This window comes from Elephas maximus, chromosome 21 (genome assembly GCF_024166365.1).
Source record: "Elephas maximus indicus isolate mEleMax1 chromosome 21, mEleMax1 primary haplotype, whole genome shotgun sequence".
Lineage (NCBI taxonomy): Eukaryota > Metazoa > Chordata > Mammalia > Proboscidea > Elephantidae > Elephas > Elephas maximus.
Genome location: NC_064839.1, coordinates 64087187 through 64103283, shown reverse-complemented (window position 1 = coordinate 64103283; position 16097 = coordinate 64087187). Strand labels below are relative to the sequence as shown.

Genomic DNA, 16097 nt, shown 5'->3' with positions numbered 1-16097 from the left:
GGGAGCTCCCAGTAGGCTGCCCAGACCTGCGGTCCCCTTCCAGCGTCCATTAGAGCTCCGCGCGCTCTGTCCCCTCTCTCCGGCTCCCTCCTCGCCGGAGGCGCACCGCAGGCTCTTCTGAAGTTGCAGGTCCGGGGCCAGGCCCTGGGGGTTAGGAGCGGGAAGTTGTCAGTGCCCGAGGGGAGAGGCTGTGCGGTGGACGTAGGGGTGTCTCCAGGAAGGGTTCGACAGCTGGGGGCGCCCAATGGGGCCGCCGAGGGGGCGGAGTAGGGGCCCTCTGCTGACGTAAGAAGACCAGGAATAGGGAAAACTGAAACCTGCTGCTGTCCGCGCTGAGGTTTGAAGAGGGGAGTGTTCACGCTTTTAAGGAACTCTCCGCAGTCGGAATCGACTCGACGTCAACGGGTTTGGTTTTCTTCTAGGGGGAAGGAGTCCTGGTGGCGCAGTGGTTAAGCGCTCGGCTGCTAACCGATAGGAAAGGTAGGCAGTTGGAAGCCGCAAGCCCCTCTGGGCTCTTTGGGAGAAAGGTGTGGCAGTGTGCTACCTTGAAGATTTGCAGCCTTGGAAACCCTCTGGGACAGTTCTCTGTCCTGTAGGGTCGCTGCGAGTCTGCTGGACTGGGTAATGTTTTTTTTTTTTGTTTGTTTGTTTTCTCCTTCAAGTGGGGACAGGGGATTTGGGGATTAGGGATATTGAGGATAAACTAGGGGAGCCAGATCTGAGCAGAGCCCGTAAAACCTAGTCACAGCAGGAAACCTGCTTCCTCCTCTGTCTAGAAGGTAGAGCATTTTCTTCACCCAAATGAGCGTTTATCATTTCCCCAGAATGGACCACACCCCCCCAAGAATTTCTTTTTATAAAGGTTCGTTTAAAGATTGATAATTTATGTTCCAATTTTCTGTTATCCTCATCCCACTCTACAATCTTAGTTCTCTCCTCCTGGAATTATTATTATACGGCTTTAGAACTGTTTGATCCACCCTCTATAATTCTTGGTATTATCTCTTTTTCCATTTCTTGGTCTTTTTCTTCTGTCTTCTAAGAAATTTCTTGGACTTTAACCACCAGATCACCAATGTGGAATTCACGGTGTCCATTTTATTGTTTTGTCTGCTGATTTTTTTCCTAAAATTATATTTTAAATTTTTATGAGCTCTTGCTCTCGGTTTATTTATTTTGCTGTGGTCATCTGTCATTTTGTTAGATATTGTCATTTTAGTTCTTTGAGAAGACTTAATCAGATTTTTTTGAAGGATTATTCTGTCCCCAAATCATCTGTTTATTTCATCTGGTTTCTTCTTTTTAATGCTTTTTTTGATTCAGGTATCTAGTAATTCTAATATGGGTTTCTTCCTTCCTCTTTTCCTTTCTTTCCTTCAGAGTAGTCCCTGGGTGGTGCAAATCGTTGATGAGCTAAGCTGCTGATTGGGGGGAGGAGGGGGGCAGCTAATTGAAAACCCTATGGAGCACAGTTCTACTGTGCCACATATGGGTTTGCCCTGAATCAGAATCCACTCAGTGGCAACTGGTTTCTTCTGCCACAATGACTGTTACTGAAAACATGTACATTGCCCAACAGCTACACACCTCTCTTAAGTAATTGTGGTTATTAATGATAGTAAGCTATTTTTTCTTTCTATTTAGGTTAATTATATTTTCAAATACTTACTAAACTGTGAAGACATAAATGCCTATTAATTTGTTTGGACCTAACTACCCACTAAATGAAACTATTTTTCTACATATTTATTCCTGTGATACTGAGACAGGAGCAGATTAACCAGTAAACTGGATACACAAGGGCTTCCTTGTGTTTACTTACTAATCTGTAGTGTACAATTTCACATGGGTTTCACCACATCAGGAGAAATTGTGATTTACAGATGAATGGGAAAGCCTGTGTGTACACTGCTTGTTGGGTAATCCGTCCCTGTACTGAGGGTATCATGAACCTCTGGGAGTGTATGATTTATTTCATTTTGTGGAATTTTAACACTATCTTTTTTGGGGGAACTCTGCTCCCTTCTGTAGCATATTGGGCCTGGATTTTCCCTTGCCTGCTCCTTTCCCACTAACTCAGCTTTTTTCCATTTGAGCTTGGTACAATATGGAGACCTGAATGACAGCAATGTCTGTGTGTAATCAGTGAGGCTGAGAATTTCGTAGGATGGATGACAGAGAGTTTTCAGGGAAATGTCCAAACCCCTTACATGAACACAAGATTCTTTATAATCTGGTCCATACACACCTTTTCAAGTCCCCCAGTGCTATGCCACGCAGAACAACCTGCAGAATCTCAAACATGTCAGGTAGTCTCATTTATCTGTGCATTAAATTGGTGCTGTTTCTGCTATATGGAATGACATCCTCTATATCTCTTATTTTCCCCAACATGCTTCCGTGATTCATCATCTTTTCAACTTGTTCTCAGAACACAGTGCCCCAACCCCTTCAGTCTAATTGAGGAACTCGTCAATTCTTTGACGGCTTGCTGTGCCATTTCTGCCAGAGAACTCAACACATTATATTGTAATGTTTGCTTTGGTAATTCTCTTTAAATCCTCACCAGGTTGTAAGGGAATAGGACCATGGTTGTGTTTTTGCATGTGTCGCAGCAAGTACAATACTTGATGATGAGTAGATGCTCTATACACTTTTGAGAAAAGATGGACTAACTGATTACACTTTGCTAATTAGTTTTAGCATCCATCAGTGGACCTTGTCTGCAACAGTTATTACTGATGTTTTTACCTAATGGTGATTTTTTGTTTCATTCTTTCCTTAATTGGAATTCTATCGTTGGGAAGTTCTGTTCTATCTCTCCTGTTTATTTATTATGTAAGAATTTTTATTCACTTGTCTAACTAAAAAAATACCAACAAGCAGGGTACACACAGGCTTTCCCATTCATGGTAGACCATGCTTAAACTTCTGTTTTCATTAAGTCTTTCCTAACCACCCCAGCCCATAATTATTTCTTATTCTTATGATTTACTCATTTCTACAGTCATATGCTACCTTGCATTATTATTTTAATACTTCATATCAGTGTGTACTTTCCTATTATATGTTCTTTAATGGCATGAATTATGAACCTCTAGCTCTGTCTGTCTGCATATTTAATGTTTTAAAGTCCTGTCACACTATATGGCATATTTGAGGAATGTCTTGGTATTGGACAGATTGGACAAGTGCATTTTCTTCTACCTCTTTGGCAGTTCTTTCTGAGTTACTTATGGAGACTTTCCTCTCTCCTGCCATTTATTAAATATTAGTGATCCTCAAGACTGGATTTTTGGGTCTCTTTTCCCATGGTGCTCTCTGCCCCTGTTGAAGCAAGTTCAACCATACCAAGGGCCTCAATCACCATTAATACACAAATGACTCACACTTTAGATCTCATGTAGACCATGTGTTTGACTTTTAGACCTATATATTCAACTGCTTATGTGACATGTTCTATGGAAACGCAAAAGCAACTCAGACTATACACAAATGAACTTATGGTCTTTCCTTGAAATGTAGTCTTGGTCCAAAGTTTCCTATCCATGGAATGACTTAGTCATCAATCTGTTGCATACGATAGAATCCTAAGTCATCCTTGACAGCTCCCTCTGTCCTTTCCTGTCCACTTATATCCAATCCATTCCAAAATTATGTCAAACTCATCTACTGAATATCCCTCAGGTAAGTCCACATATCTCTAGCTCTGTTAGATCAAACTACCATTAAATTGTACAGGCAATTCCCCAGTGATGAGCATCCAACTTCCAAACAACCTGTAGTTACAAACCAACCCCTGTAAAACCTATTATGTTAAAAATTCGAGGTACATTCAATGGTTAGTAATAACAAATGGATGTTACTTTGACGTGCATCAAGACATTATTATTACTGTATTATTATGTTGAATATGTTTTAGTTTATCTGGAAGTGTTCTTTAAAGTTTTTTATGCATAGAAAGGCACACTATATACTATATACTAAGACAAACATTTGACTGAGTGATGTTAGATACAAACTGTATCTAACTTTTTGACTTACTATAAATTTGACTTAAGTCAGATTTAGCAACTGAACTCGTTTGTAATCCAGGGACTGCCCGTATGATATGAAATTACCATGTTACTCTCCTGAAAAACAACTTTCTCTCTGCCAGCAGAAATTTGAACTTTGCTCATGCCCTTTCTATTCTCTGTACCTTTTGGGTGTTGTTATCAGTACATGAGGACTGACATCCTGTTGACTTTTGTTGTTCTTGTATTCCCAGTTGTTGTTGTTAGGTGCTGTTGAGTCGGTTCTGACTCATAGCGACCTTATAGGACAGAGTGGAACTGCCCCATAGACTTTCCAAGGAGCAGCTGGAGGATTTGAACTACTGACCTTTTGGTTAGTAGCTGAGCTCTTAACCACTACGCCACCAGGGCTTACTCTGTACCTCGGCCAGAGTAATCTTTTAGAAATGCAAAGGTAATCATAGTATCGCCTGATTAAAACCCGTCAATTGCTTATTTTTTATTTTGCTTATGAAGAAGAAAATTCTACAACGTACCTTTAAAGGCTCAGCATGTCCCTCTATTTCTTTAAACTTTTTAGTGGTTAAGTGATAAGGCTGCTAACCAAGAGGTCAGCAGTTCAAATCCACCAGGCGCTCCTTGGAAACTCTATCGGGCAGTTCTACTCTGTCCTGTAGGGTCGCTATGAGTCGGAATCGACTTGACGGCAGTGGATTTGGTTTTTTTTGGTTTTTAGCTAAAAAAGTCTTCCTTTCACTCTCTGTACTCCAGCAAGACTGGCTTCTTCTGGGAGTCTGGTTTCATCCACACATCTTCATGACACATGATTTTTACATATGATATTCCCCCTGCCTGCAATGTTATTTTCTCTCTCTCGCTTTCTTTTTTTCCTTAATTCTTGTTTTATCCTTCAGAACTCAGCTCAAGCATTACTTCTTTAGGGAAGTGTCCTCTGACCTCTCTGACTTAGCCACATGTGCAATTTTCTATTGTGTCTATGATTATCTGATAGATGCTAGGTCCATGAAGACTGACATCATGTTGACTTTTGTTGTTCTTGTGTTCCCAGTGCCTAACATTTCCCAAGGTGGTGCTCAGTTTCCCACAGTTTGTGCTCCACTGTTAACCTAAAGATTGGCAGTTTAAGCCCACCCAGCAGTACCACAGAAGAAAAGGCCTAGTGATCTGCTTCCCTTGTGATTACAGGCAAGAAAACCCTATGAAGCAGTTCTACTCTGTAACACATGGGGTCACCATGAGTTGGATCCAGCTCGGCTACAAGTAACCACAACAACATTTTGTTTAACACATAGTGATCATTCAATATATATTTGTTGAAGGAATAAACCAATTATTTTTATTTTTCTTTTATTTTAGGTCTGCCATTTGTATTAATAACTGCCATTTAAAGATACTAAAGTAAACTTGCTATATTTACTATTTACCAGTTCTGATTAGAGGCACATAGAGCAGCAAGAATGGGTAATTTTCAATTTATAATTTTTATAGATTATAAACAATGATTCCATAAGCTGCATAGATTTAATGGAATTAAAAAAAATGGTATTACTGTTTCTTCTTTCCCAAATAATAACCAAATGATAGCTTCATTATAAAAGATTGATGTTTGAAAATAATACATTTTCTTTCTCTTCGTTTTATGTTTAGAAGAGTACACAATGTTTTTAGAGAAAATCTCACAGTTCATTTTGGAGGAAATGCCAAAAGCTGAGTGAGTATTTTGGTAGTAATAAATAATAAATAAAGAGTTGGGAAGTCATATTCCCTATATATCTTATTTGGCTTTAAAGATATATTTTATCTCTCAAGATAGCCCTTTTAGAGTTGTTTGGTGGTGGTGGAAATTGCTTTTTCTTGCTTTTTTTGACTATGGCTGTCAATGAACGTATTGCTTTATGGAGGAATGAGATTGATGAAATAAAAATAATAAGGTAACTATTTGAGTGGTGCAAATAGTTAAGGCACTCAACTGCTAACTAAAAGGTTGGAGATTTGAGCCTACTCAGAGATGCCTGGGAAGAAAGGCCTGATGAGGTATTTGTGAAAAATCAGCCCTTGAAAACTCTATGGAGCACAGTTCCACTTTGACACACATGGCGTTGCCATGCGTTGGAGTCAATTCACAGCCACTGGTTACTGGTTTTACATTCAGAATACAGATATTAAAGTCAGGTGTTCTTAAGTACGATCCAGACCATGCCACGTGGCCTTGGATAATTTGTTCTATCTTTCAGAGCCTCAGTTTACTTATCTATAAAATGGTAATGATCCTACCTTCTTCTTATGAAGGATACTTATGCATATGAATATATTTGAAAAGCCTTAGCTTTTATTGGGAATTATTTAATCTGTATGTGATTTTTGTCTTTCATTTTAGATATTCCAGTTTATTCAATGATTTTGTTGAATCTGAATTTTTTGTGATTGATGGCGATTCATTACTTATCACGTGCCTCTGTGAGAAATCATTAAACCTGGGGCAGAGTCTCCACTTCTTCTACCTGGTTGAACGCTATCTTGTGGATCTTATGAGTAAGGGAGGACAGTTTGCCATCGTTTTCTTCAAGGTAACCTCTAACAGTTGAGTTGAATGATTTTCTATGATAGAACAAAAACTAAAATCCACTAAATTATGTTATAAGTAATGTTTTCTTTTTACAAAGTAATCTATAAAAATTCAGAAAATTTGAAGAGAGGAATAGAGAAAGTTGCTCGTAATCCTGGTATCCAGAGATTATTACATTTAGGATTATCTTTTACTCATAATGATGGAATACATTGTAAGGACCTCGAGCGTGAGAAATCTCCTCAGTAGCAGCCTGGTTCATCTCTGGACTCTAGTCCTCCAGCTCTGAGGATTACTTTTATCTTCAAACCTCAGCAGTTTTGAGCCAAAAAGAATGGTAGACTCGCTAACCTGTGTCATTATTGTTTACTCTTTAGTGAATATCCCCAAGAGAATACTATGTCTTGTTTTTCTTTTTTAAAATTATCTTATGATTCAATCAAATTTAGCCATTTAAATACAGATATTATCATCTTAAGTTTCTCTAGAGAAACAGAATTGGTGAATATATATATATATATATATATATGTATGAGAGAAACACACATACACATTGACCGGTTTACTTCAAGCATTTGGCTCACAGGATTGTGGGGGACTGGCAAGTCCAAAATCTGTAGGTCAGGCTCTTGGCTGAAGATGCCTTCAGGTTTGTATCCCAGGATCTGTAGGTCAAGTGACAGAAGGAGTGCATAGTGAAGAAAAAGAGAGTTCTGCCAAAATAGCTATGACCTGAAGGCAGAACACATATTAAGGCAACTCTCTTTTCAACTGGTTAGTTGATTACATTAAATTACTTTGTGGAGGATCATTACATTACATTACATTAAGTTATGGAACAGCAGCTAGACTAGTGTTTGGCCAAACCCCTGGGAATCATAGCCTAGTTAAATTGGCACATAAAATTCACCATCACAGATATGTATAACCACTAGCATACCTTCCCCATCCTGTTCCTGAAGGATTTTATTACTCTTAAGGATTTTGGTATATATCTGTTCAATCATTTTGCAATTCAGTTTATTATTATTATTTGAGCATTGTTGCTGGTTGCAAGCAGTGTTCTGAGTAAAGAGTCAGGATGCTGGTCTAATGTTTATAATCTAGCTTAGTGAATTATAGGTTTTGTTCTGCTGAGAATAACCTCTACTGCTTAATTAAAAGTCACAATGACCTGCAACAGTCCTCCCTAACAAAGAGATCCACCTCAGTTTCCCACTCCAGATAATTTATATTCACCATTTTTTTTTCGAGCCCTGGTGATGCAGTAGTTAAGAGCTACATCTGCTGACCAAAAGGTCAGCAGTTCGAATCTACCAGCTGCTCCTTGGAAACCCTGTGGGGCAGTTCTACTCTGTCCTGTAGGGTCACTATGAGTCAGAATCAACTTGGTGGCAGTGGGTCTTTTTTTTTGGATTCTACATTTAGATTTTTCTGTCCTTTTTCTTTTTGAAATGGGATTGGAGAGGAAAAAATTAGAGAGTGCGAAAGGAAAGTATGATAAGCCCTGAGCACTCTGTGTTTAAATCCAAATTGTGATTAATGACAAACATTAGTTGAAATGACATCAAGGCTTAAAAGTCTATTTCCTGACTTTAAACCAGAACGAAACTGGGTTGGATCCTATTCCCTTAATGCCGTTAATGATATGTGTTAACCAGCTAAACTAATAAGCTACTGAATGATAATTTCAAAATCATGTACCTCCCCTCTACCCTACAGGATGCTGAATATGCATATATAAGTTTTCCTGAACTTCTTCCTTTGAGAAGTGCTTTAATTCTTCATCTTCAGCGTAATACCACCATTGATGTTCAAACTGAATTTTCAGGATGCTTATCTCCAGAGTGGGAATATTTCTTGGAAGAGCGTTATCCGTATTTCCTGATAGTTTCAGATGAAGGCCTGAATGATGTACAGACATACCTTTTCAACTTTTTAATCATGCATTCTTGGGGAATGAAGGTCAATGTTGTGCTTTCTTCAGGACAGGAGTCTGATATTCTCCGACTTTATGCATACCTTCTGCCAAGCAAGCATAAAAACCAAATATTCTTCAAAATGGTAATGTATAACTCAACAGCAATTTTCTCCTGAGATTTTACAAAATTTCCTGAATGACTTGACTCAATTTTCTTTCTTCTTCTTCCATGGAAATTATCACAAGTTTAACGGAGAGATGAATAAAAATGATAATAATTACAAAGAAAACCCCAAACCAAACCCATTGTTGTTGAGTTGATTCTGACTCAGGGAGACCCTGTAGGACTGAATAGAACTGCCCCATAGGGTTTCCAAAAAGCAGCTGGTGGATTCAAACTGCCAGTCTTTTGGTTAGCAGCCTGAGCTCTTAACCACTGTGCCACCAGGGCCCCAATAATTACAAAGTAGTCATTTACTGAGCACTAAAAAAAAAAAAAAAATTTATATATTTTTTTATTGCTATGATATCATCGACTTGACAGCACTGGTACTGAGTTTTGCTATGAGTTGGAATCGACTCGACGGCACTGGGTTTGGTTTTGGTTTTTTGGTATTGCTAATAACGGAGCCTTGGTAGTGCAGTGGTTAAGAACTTAGGCTGCTAACTGAAAGGTCTGCGGTTCGAACCCACCAGCCGCTCCACGGGAGAAAGATGTGGCAGCCTGGGTCTGTAAAGATTTACAGCCTCCGGAAACTTATGGGGCAGTTCTACTCTGTCCTACAGGGTTACTGTGAGTTGGAATTGATTCAACAGCAGGGGGTTTGGTTTTGGTTTTTATTGTCATAACAGTGAATTACTTTATTTAACCCCTTTATAACAGTCCTCGAAGGTAGGTATGTTAGTTCAGTCTGTTTTACAGATGAGGAAATGGGTACTTGTATAACTCATGCCCTCCTGATCAGCACCAAATGAATAACAAAGAATTGATTTGAAAAGAGGCAGACTGACTCCAGCCCTTTTGTGTTTAATTGTTTTGTCAGATACGGCTTCCAAGCTAATGAAGGCCGGAAGTGTTAAACACTGGTGAGATGGTGGCTAGTGTGGTGGCCTTTAATGAGAAAACAATGAAGAAGCTTAATTGAGAAGGAAAGAAAAAAAGGAGATAATTTTATTTTTTAGCGTTGTTATTCTGTAGAATTTTCAGAGTATTTAAAGTTTTAGTTCTGTGATCTTACTATTTCGTTTTATCAGTGCATTTGATAATTGGCGTATTTAAATTTTGGGAGTAAAAAATGCATGCTGAGTTTATAAGTAAAATTAGCTTTTGTTGTAATTTTCACTAAAAAATTTTTTTTTCACTACTCAGTGAATTCTGAATATGGAGATAAGGCTATATCTTATTAAAATGATTTTTGAACCAATTAGCATTTGTACTCTTTGATAATTGTGTGACTCTGCTCGTGGTGTTGAGAGATATCCAAATGCGATGAGGTCGTTATTTTGCTTTAGTTTGCACTCCGGTCTTTGAGCTGTTTCCAGCTCAGGTTGCCTACTGTGAGCCTGAAAAGTCCAAGGCTTCAGCTTTGTACTGGGAGGAAATCCTGCTGTCAGTTGATCTTCTGTGTGAGCAGTTCTTGAGTCTGAGTTTTAAGAGTGCTTGTTAAACAATCTTTCCTTAAGAAGAATGTTATTAATTTTTATTTTTTAAATAGAGGACTTAATTTTTTTATAAAATAATTTATTTCCTAATTTATTGAATAGTCACCTTAACGAGGTTGTTTTTTTCATCAGTTTGAGGACTATGTGAAATACAATTAAAAATCATTGTATGTTGATAATGGCTGTTGCTGAGTGATAGGTACTTGGGGGAAAGTTATGTTATTGTTTATATGCGTGCTTGAAAATGTTCAAAATAAAGATATAATGCCGGTAGGGTGTTTCTTTTGGGGATGTTGAAAATGTTCTGAAATTAGATTGTGATGAGGGTAGTACAATTCTGTAAATTTATGAAAAATTACTGATTTAATCACTTCAGTGAATTTTATGTTATAGTAATTATACCTTCATGAAACTATTAAAATATTAAATGCACTCTATCCCTAGACAAAAATTGAATTTGGCAAAGAGGAATGAGTACTTTTTAGCAGGCTTTGAAAACATTACCGACTATGTGCAATTACACGAGTGTATATTTTTTTACCTAGAAATACATTGTAACGTAACTGTGACGTAAATACCTGATTTTCTGAAGCTAGAGAATAATTAAATATTTTATTTATGACAGTTTGTGTGACCTTCCTCCCTTTTCCAGAATGAAAAGAAGATTGAGGATGCTTACAAAACCCTGATTAAACAATTGGAAAATGATAGAGTTTTAAAATTAGCACCTCTTTTTAAAGGTTTTTCTTCGACGGATATGATGAAAGAGGTACTGAAACTTTTTAGAAACCTTTGTATTTTGAACTAATTTTTTAATTGTACAAAAGTTGCAAAAATGTTAGAATTCCTATATTCTCACCCAGCTTCCCCTAATGTTAACTGCTTACATGACTTCGGTACATTGATCAAAAGTAGGAAGTTAACATTGGTACGGTACTACTAAAGAAGCCCTTGTGGTACAGTGGTTAAGCGCTTTTCTGCTAACCAAAAGGCCAGGGGTTCGAACCCACCAGCTATGCCATGGGAGAAAGATGTGGCAGTCGGCGTCTGTGAAGATTACAGCCTTGGGAACACTATAGGGCAGTTCTACTCCGTCCTCTAGGGGCGCTATGGGTCAGAGTCGACTTGACAGCAGTGGGTAAAATACTATTAACTAACTTGATTTGAATTTCACTTGGTTTTCCTCTAATGTCCTTTTTCTCTTTCAGAAACCTCTCCAGGATCCTACTTGCAGTTAGTTGTTATTTCTCTTTATTCTCCTCCAACCTGTAACAGTTTCTCAGTCTCTCCTTGTCTTTCATATTCTTGACACTTTTGAAGAGTATTGGTCAGTTATTTTTTGAATGTCCCTCAATTTGGGGTTGTCTGATGTTTTCTTACGATTGGAATGAGGTTATGCATTTTTTTGCAAGAATACCACAGAGCTGAGGTTATGTCCTCATTGCCTTGTATCAAGGGGTTCATGATGTTGATATACGTTGATACTCGTGAACGTGGTGCCAGTCAGCTTTCGCTGCCACGAAGTCGCTATCTTTCCCTTTGGAGTTAATAGACATTCTGAGGGCGATGCTGTGCGACATGACAATCCTATTTTTTTCTTACACTTTGCTAATTAGTTTTAGCATCCATCAGTGGACCTTGTCTGCAACAGTTATTACTGATGTTTTTACCTAATGGTGATTTTCTGTTTTATTCTTTCCTTAATTGGAATCTATCGTAGGGAAGTCCTGTTCTATCTCTCCAGTTTCTTTATTCTGTAAGAATTTTTATTCACTTATCTAACTAAAAAATAAATATCTTTTTGGTGCTTTCATTGTATTCAATTGAATTTACAGATTAAACTAAGGAGAACTGACATCTTCATAATGTTGAGTCATTCTGTACAAGAAGAGGGGGTGTTTTTACATTTGTTCAAGTCTACTGTTGTGTCTTTCGGAAGTATTAAAAACTTTTCCTGATATATGTTTTGTACATTTCTTGTTAATTTTATTCTTTAAGCATTTGATTTTTTTGGTTGTTATTGTAGATGGGATGTTCTCTCTTTATTGTTTGGCCGTATGAATGCTATAGATTTTTGCAAGTTAATTTTATATCCTGACACCTCATTAATTTTTTTTTTTTTTACTTTTAATTTTTTGGATTAGTTTTATCATTGATTCTCTGGGGATTTCTGTGTTTAGTGTTATATCGCCTGTAGGTACTGTTTTACTTTTTTTTACCCTTTCTTATGCCTGTAAATTGCTTTTTCATGTCTAATAGCATCAGTAAATAAATCTAGTACACTGTTGAATAGTAGCAGAGGTATTGGGCATCTTTGCCTTGTTCCTGATCTTAGTGGAAATGCATCTAGTACCTCCCCATTCAATCAGATACGGGCTTTATAATGTTAAGAAAGTAGCCCTCAGTTCCTATTTTCTTCAGTGTTTTTTTTTTTTTTGTCATGAATAGGTGTTGAATTTTGTCAAAGGCTTTGCCCTTTTCAAATTCGCAGATATAATCATATGATTTTTTTTCTTTAGCTTTATTAATATGGTGTATAATATTATGTTATTTCCCAATATCGAACCAATTCTGCATTCTTGAAATGAATCCCACTTGGTTATGGTGTATTATTTTTGTTACGTGGTGTTGGATTCTGTTTGTTAATATTTTGTTGAGATTTTTTGCATCAATATGCATGAATGGTATCCTGTAGTTTTCTTTCTTTGTGCCGTCTGTCGGGTTTACAGATCAGTATTATACTTCTTTCGTAAAAGAGATTAGAATGTTTTCCCTTTTCTTTTCAATATTCTGGAATAATTTGTGGAGCATCCAGACTCTCTGGTCTTTGAAGTTTTGATAGAATTCTCCTGTGAAATCATCTGGGCCTCGGTGCTTTTTTTGTGGGATAGTTACTTAACAAGTAGCTTTTTATGACTTTTAACTAAACCCTTATATTTCCATGGTTATTTTCCCTTGTCTTTTTATATTTTATATATTAGTGATTTCTCCCATTTTTTTCTAAGAGAACTTTTTTTTTTTTAAGTAAATTTTACTTCTATTGCATTGTGATCAGTGTGCTGTTCGTAGTAACTCTACTTACGGAAGTTACTGACGTTTTCTTTGTGATCTAATATGTGATAAACTTTTGTGGATGTGTAGGGACACTTAAGAAGAATAAGTATCCGTTTCACCAGAATGTAGACTTTGATCTATAAGATCTACTCTATTGATTATGAGTTATCTGTGTCCTTACTTATGTTGTTCTGTCTCCTTACTTACGTTTTGTCAACTTGATTTCTACTGTACTGAATGTGGCGTATTAAGTTCTTTTATTATTAGTGTGCTTCTGTGTGTATTTCCTTGTATCTTCTGTAGCTTTTGCACTATAAAGATGGCTGCTGTGTTATGTGGTACATAAATATTTATAAGGATGGTATCTTCATTACATATCGTAGCTTTTAGAATAATGGAGTGTACTTTTTCACATTTAATGCTTTTGAGCTTACATTCTACTTAGCATGATATCAAGATTGCTGCCCCCTGCTCTCTTCTTGTTTCTGTTTGCCTGGCATACTTTTTTCCACTTTTGGTCTTGACGCTATCATAAAATTTTCTAATGAAGTGTATTTTGGTGTCTTTGAATGATGAGCTTTGTATTTTGTGCTATTTTATTTAAAAGAATTTTTTTGGATGTAGGCGGTTTTGCATTTTTGTTATGGTAATTATGTTTGTACTTAATACCTTTTTTAATGCCCTGTGTTTTTATTAGCTTTCATTATCTGGTTTATGAATTTTTTTTATCCCCCCAGCCTCCTTTAACAACCATCTATTGCCTATGGTGGGTTTTCTTGGACTGACATTTTAAATATTAGCTCTGTTCTGTTGTTTCGTTGTTCTTCTGTAGGGTCTCCAGATAATACAATATTGTTCCATCTGTATCTGCTTTCCATTTCTGCTATTTTCTCTCTGACTCTTTTTATGTCTTTCTTTATGTGATTTTCATATTCTTGGTTATTTTCTTACTGTTCTTCAATGCCTCTTAATACATGTTTATTGAGACTGTTCTTTGGGCATCTTACAGTTAATTTTTTATTTCTAACACAACTGCTGTTAACATGAATTTTATGAGTTAAATGAAAAATTTTGTTCATTTTCTCCCTTTTTTTTTTTTTCCAGTTCTGTTTCTTGTTTATGGGTTGCTAAATAAAGACGGTTTTTATATTCTCAAATGATTGTGTATATTTAGTTATATATGGTACATAGAGCTGGATATTTCTTTTGCTTTATGGTTGATATTACTTTTTTATAGTGGTGGTGGAATAGATTTTCCTCAGTTGATTTGTGTGCAATTTCGTTTCCTGCTACTTTTTTCCCCATTATTCCTCTAGATATTTTTCTTTCCTTTTATTCATTTTTATGACATTGAGATGTGTTAACAAGACTCCTAATTTAACAATGCCGTTTCCTGTCAGTCTAGCACAGTCCAAGCATGATGGGCATGGTTTTTGTTTTTTGATTTATTTTGATGGAGGTTGAGTTCTCTGATTTTGTGGTTTTCTTTTATCTTTCAGAGCCCTAAATATTCTCCTTTGTTTTTCCTTCCCCTTCACCACTTGATTACTAAAGGATACTTCTCCCTTCCTTATAGATACATGCACCCCCCACCCCAGCCCCGCCAAGTATGTTGTTTTGAAAATTGCCTGCTTAAATAGTTCCTGTCTTGCTTTGAACCTACCGGTGGCTACATGGGAGACAAGACCTGGTGATCTGCTCCCATAAAGATTACAGTCTAGGAAACCTATGGGGCTCTTCTACTCTGTCCTGTAGGTCACCGTGAGTCAGAATTGACTTGACTGTACACAGCAATCATGACAACATTCTTTTAAATCATACTTGCCATTTTAAGTGGAGTCTTGATTCCTTAAATCATGTGTTTGGCCCTTTATAAGGCGTCTGTCTTTTTAAACCACTTTTTTGCTCCCTTATATGCCAAATGACCTTTGCATTGAGCATACATTGACATTCCTTCTTTTAGTCTGTGCTCCATTCTGCCTGGTTTCTTTTTAAATATTTTTGGACTTAGGATAGCTTTACTCTTTCTAGTGGTTGTTCCAATTCACTTTTTGCTAACATCCCTCCTCCATGTTTCCTGCAGTTTTCTTCATCCCTCTCTGGCCACTACAAAGCCTTGAAGTGGGATGGGAGTATGAGGGATTGCAGAGCTGGACTTTGTTGATTATTTATTACACACAACTATTTTGCACTATCACTGTTCTCACTGCTCAAGTTATGTGTAGTTATAAAAATATTTTATGTTATTTGGGATGGAGGTTTTAGGGAGTAGATTACTACGGACTCTATTGTCTTCAACTAAATGGAAGCCCCAAAAACTATGTATATATGTAAATATTTACATATGTACGCATGTGTATATGCACGTATAACCCATTGCCGTGAAGTCAATTCTGACTCGTAGTGACCCTAAAGGACAGAGTAGAGCCGCCCCATAGGGTTTCCAAGGAGCAGCTGGTGGATTTGAACTGCCAACGTCTTGGTTAGCAGCCGAGCTCTTAACCACTGACAGGGAGGCTGGAAATTTTTTTCTATTTTATTAATATTTATTTTTATTTTTGAATTATCCACTCATGCCTTATATTGTTAGGCATTTTCTTCCTGATTTATAAGAGCTCTTTACATATTTAAATTTTTAATGGTCTCACGACATAATTGTAATTATTTTCCCATTTTTAAATTTTGTTCATCATTTTGTAACAGACATATTTACATGTCTGTGTAGTCAGATCTTTCCATTTTTTCTTTATGGTTTCTTCTAATAAGATGACTTGAGTTGTTTCACTGTTGTTCTTCAAGGTCTCCGATAATACAAGTGTTCTTCCATCTTTGTGTTTCATTTCTACTTTTTATGCTG

The 16097-nt window shown here is 37.0% G+C and overlaps 1 protein-coding gene across 4 annotated transcripts in view; it reads left to right on the top strand.

The window, feature by feature from the left end:
- The first annotated feature begins 46 nt into the window (after positions 1-46).
- The window catches only part of LOC126065113 (probable ATP-dependent RNA helicase DDX60), a 103243-nt gene continuing 87192 nt past the window's right edge, over positions 47-16097 (top strand). The window contains exons 1-7 of one of the 4 annotated variants that reach the window (XM_049864802.1): positions 90-129; positions 423-621; positions 5394-5498; positions 5685-5748; positions 6415-6604; positions 8326-8667; positions 10839-10955. In XM_049864802.1, coding sequence (XP_049720759.1) covers positions 5495-5498; positions 5685-5748; positions 6415-6604; positions 8326-8667; positions 10839-10955 — 717 coding nt within the window. In that variant the 5' untranslated portion in view covers positions 90-129; positions 423-621; positions 5394-5494. Of the gene's footprint in view, positions 130-302; positions 622-5393; positions 5499-5684; positions 5749-6414; positions 6605-8325; positions 8668-10838; positions 10956-16097 lie in introns of those variants that run through there. The other 3 variants (XM_049864803.1, XM_049864805.1, XM_049864804.1) reach the window with 3 other exon arrangements.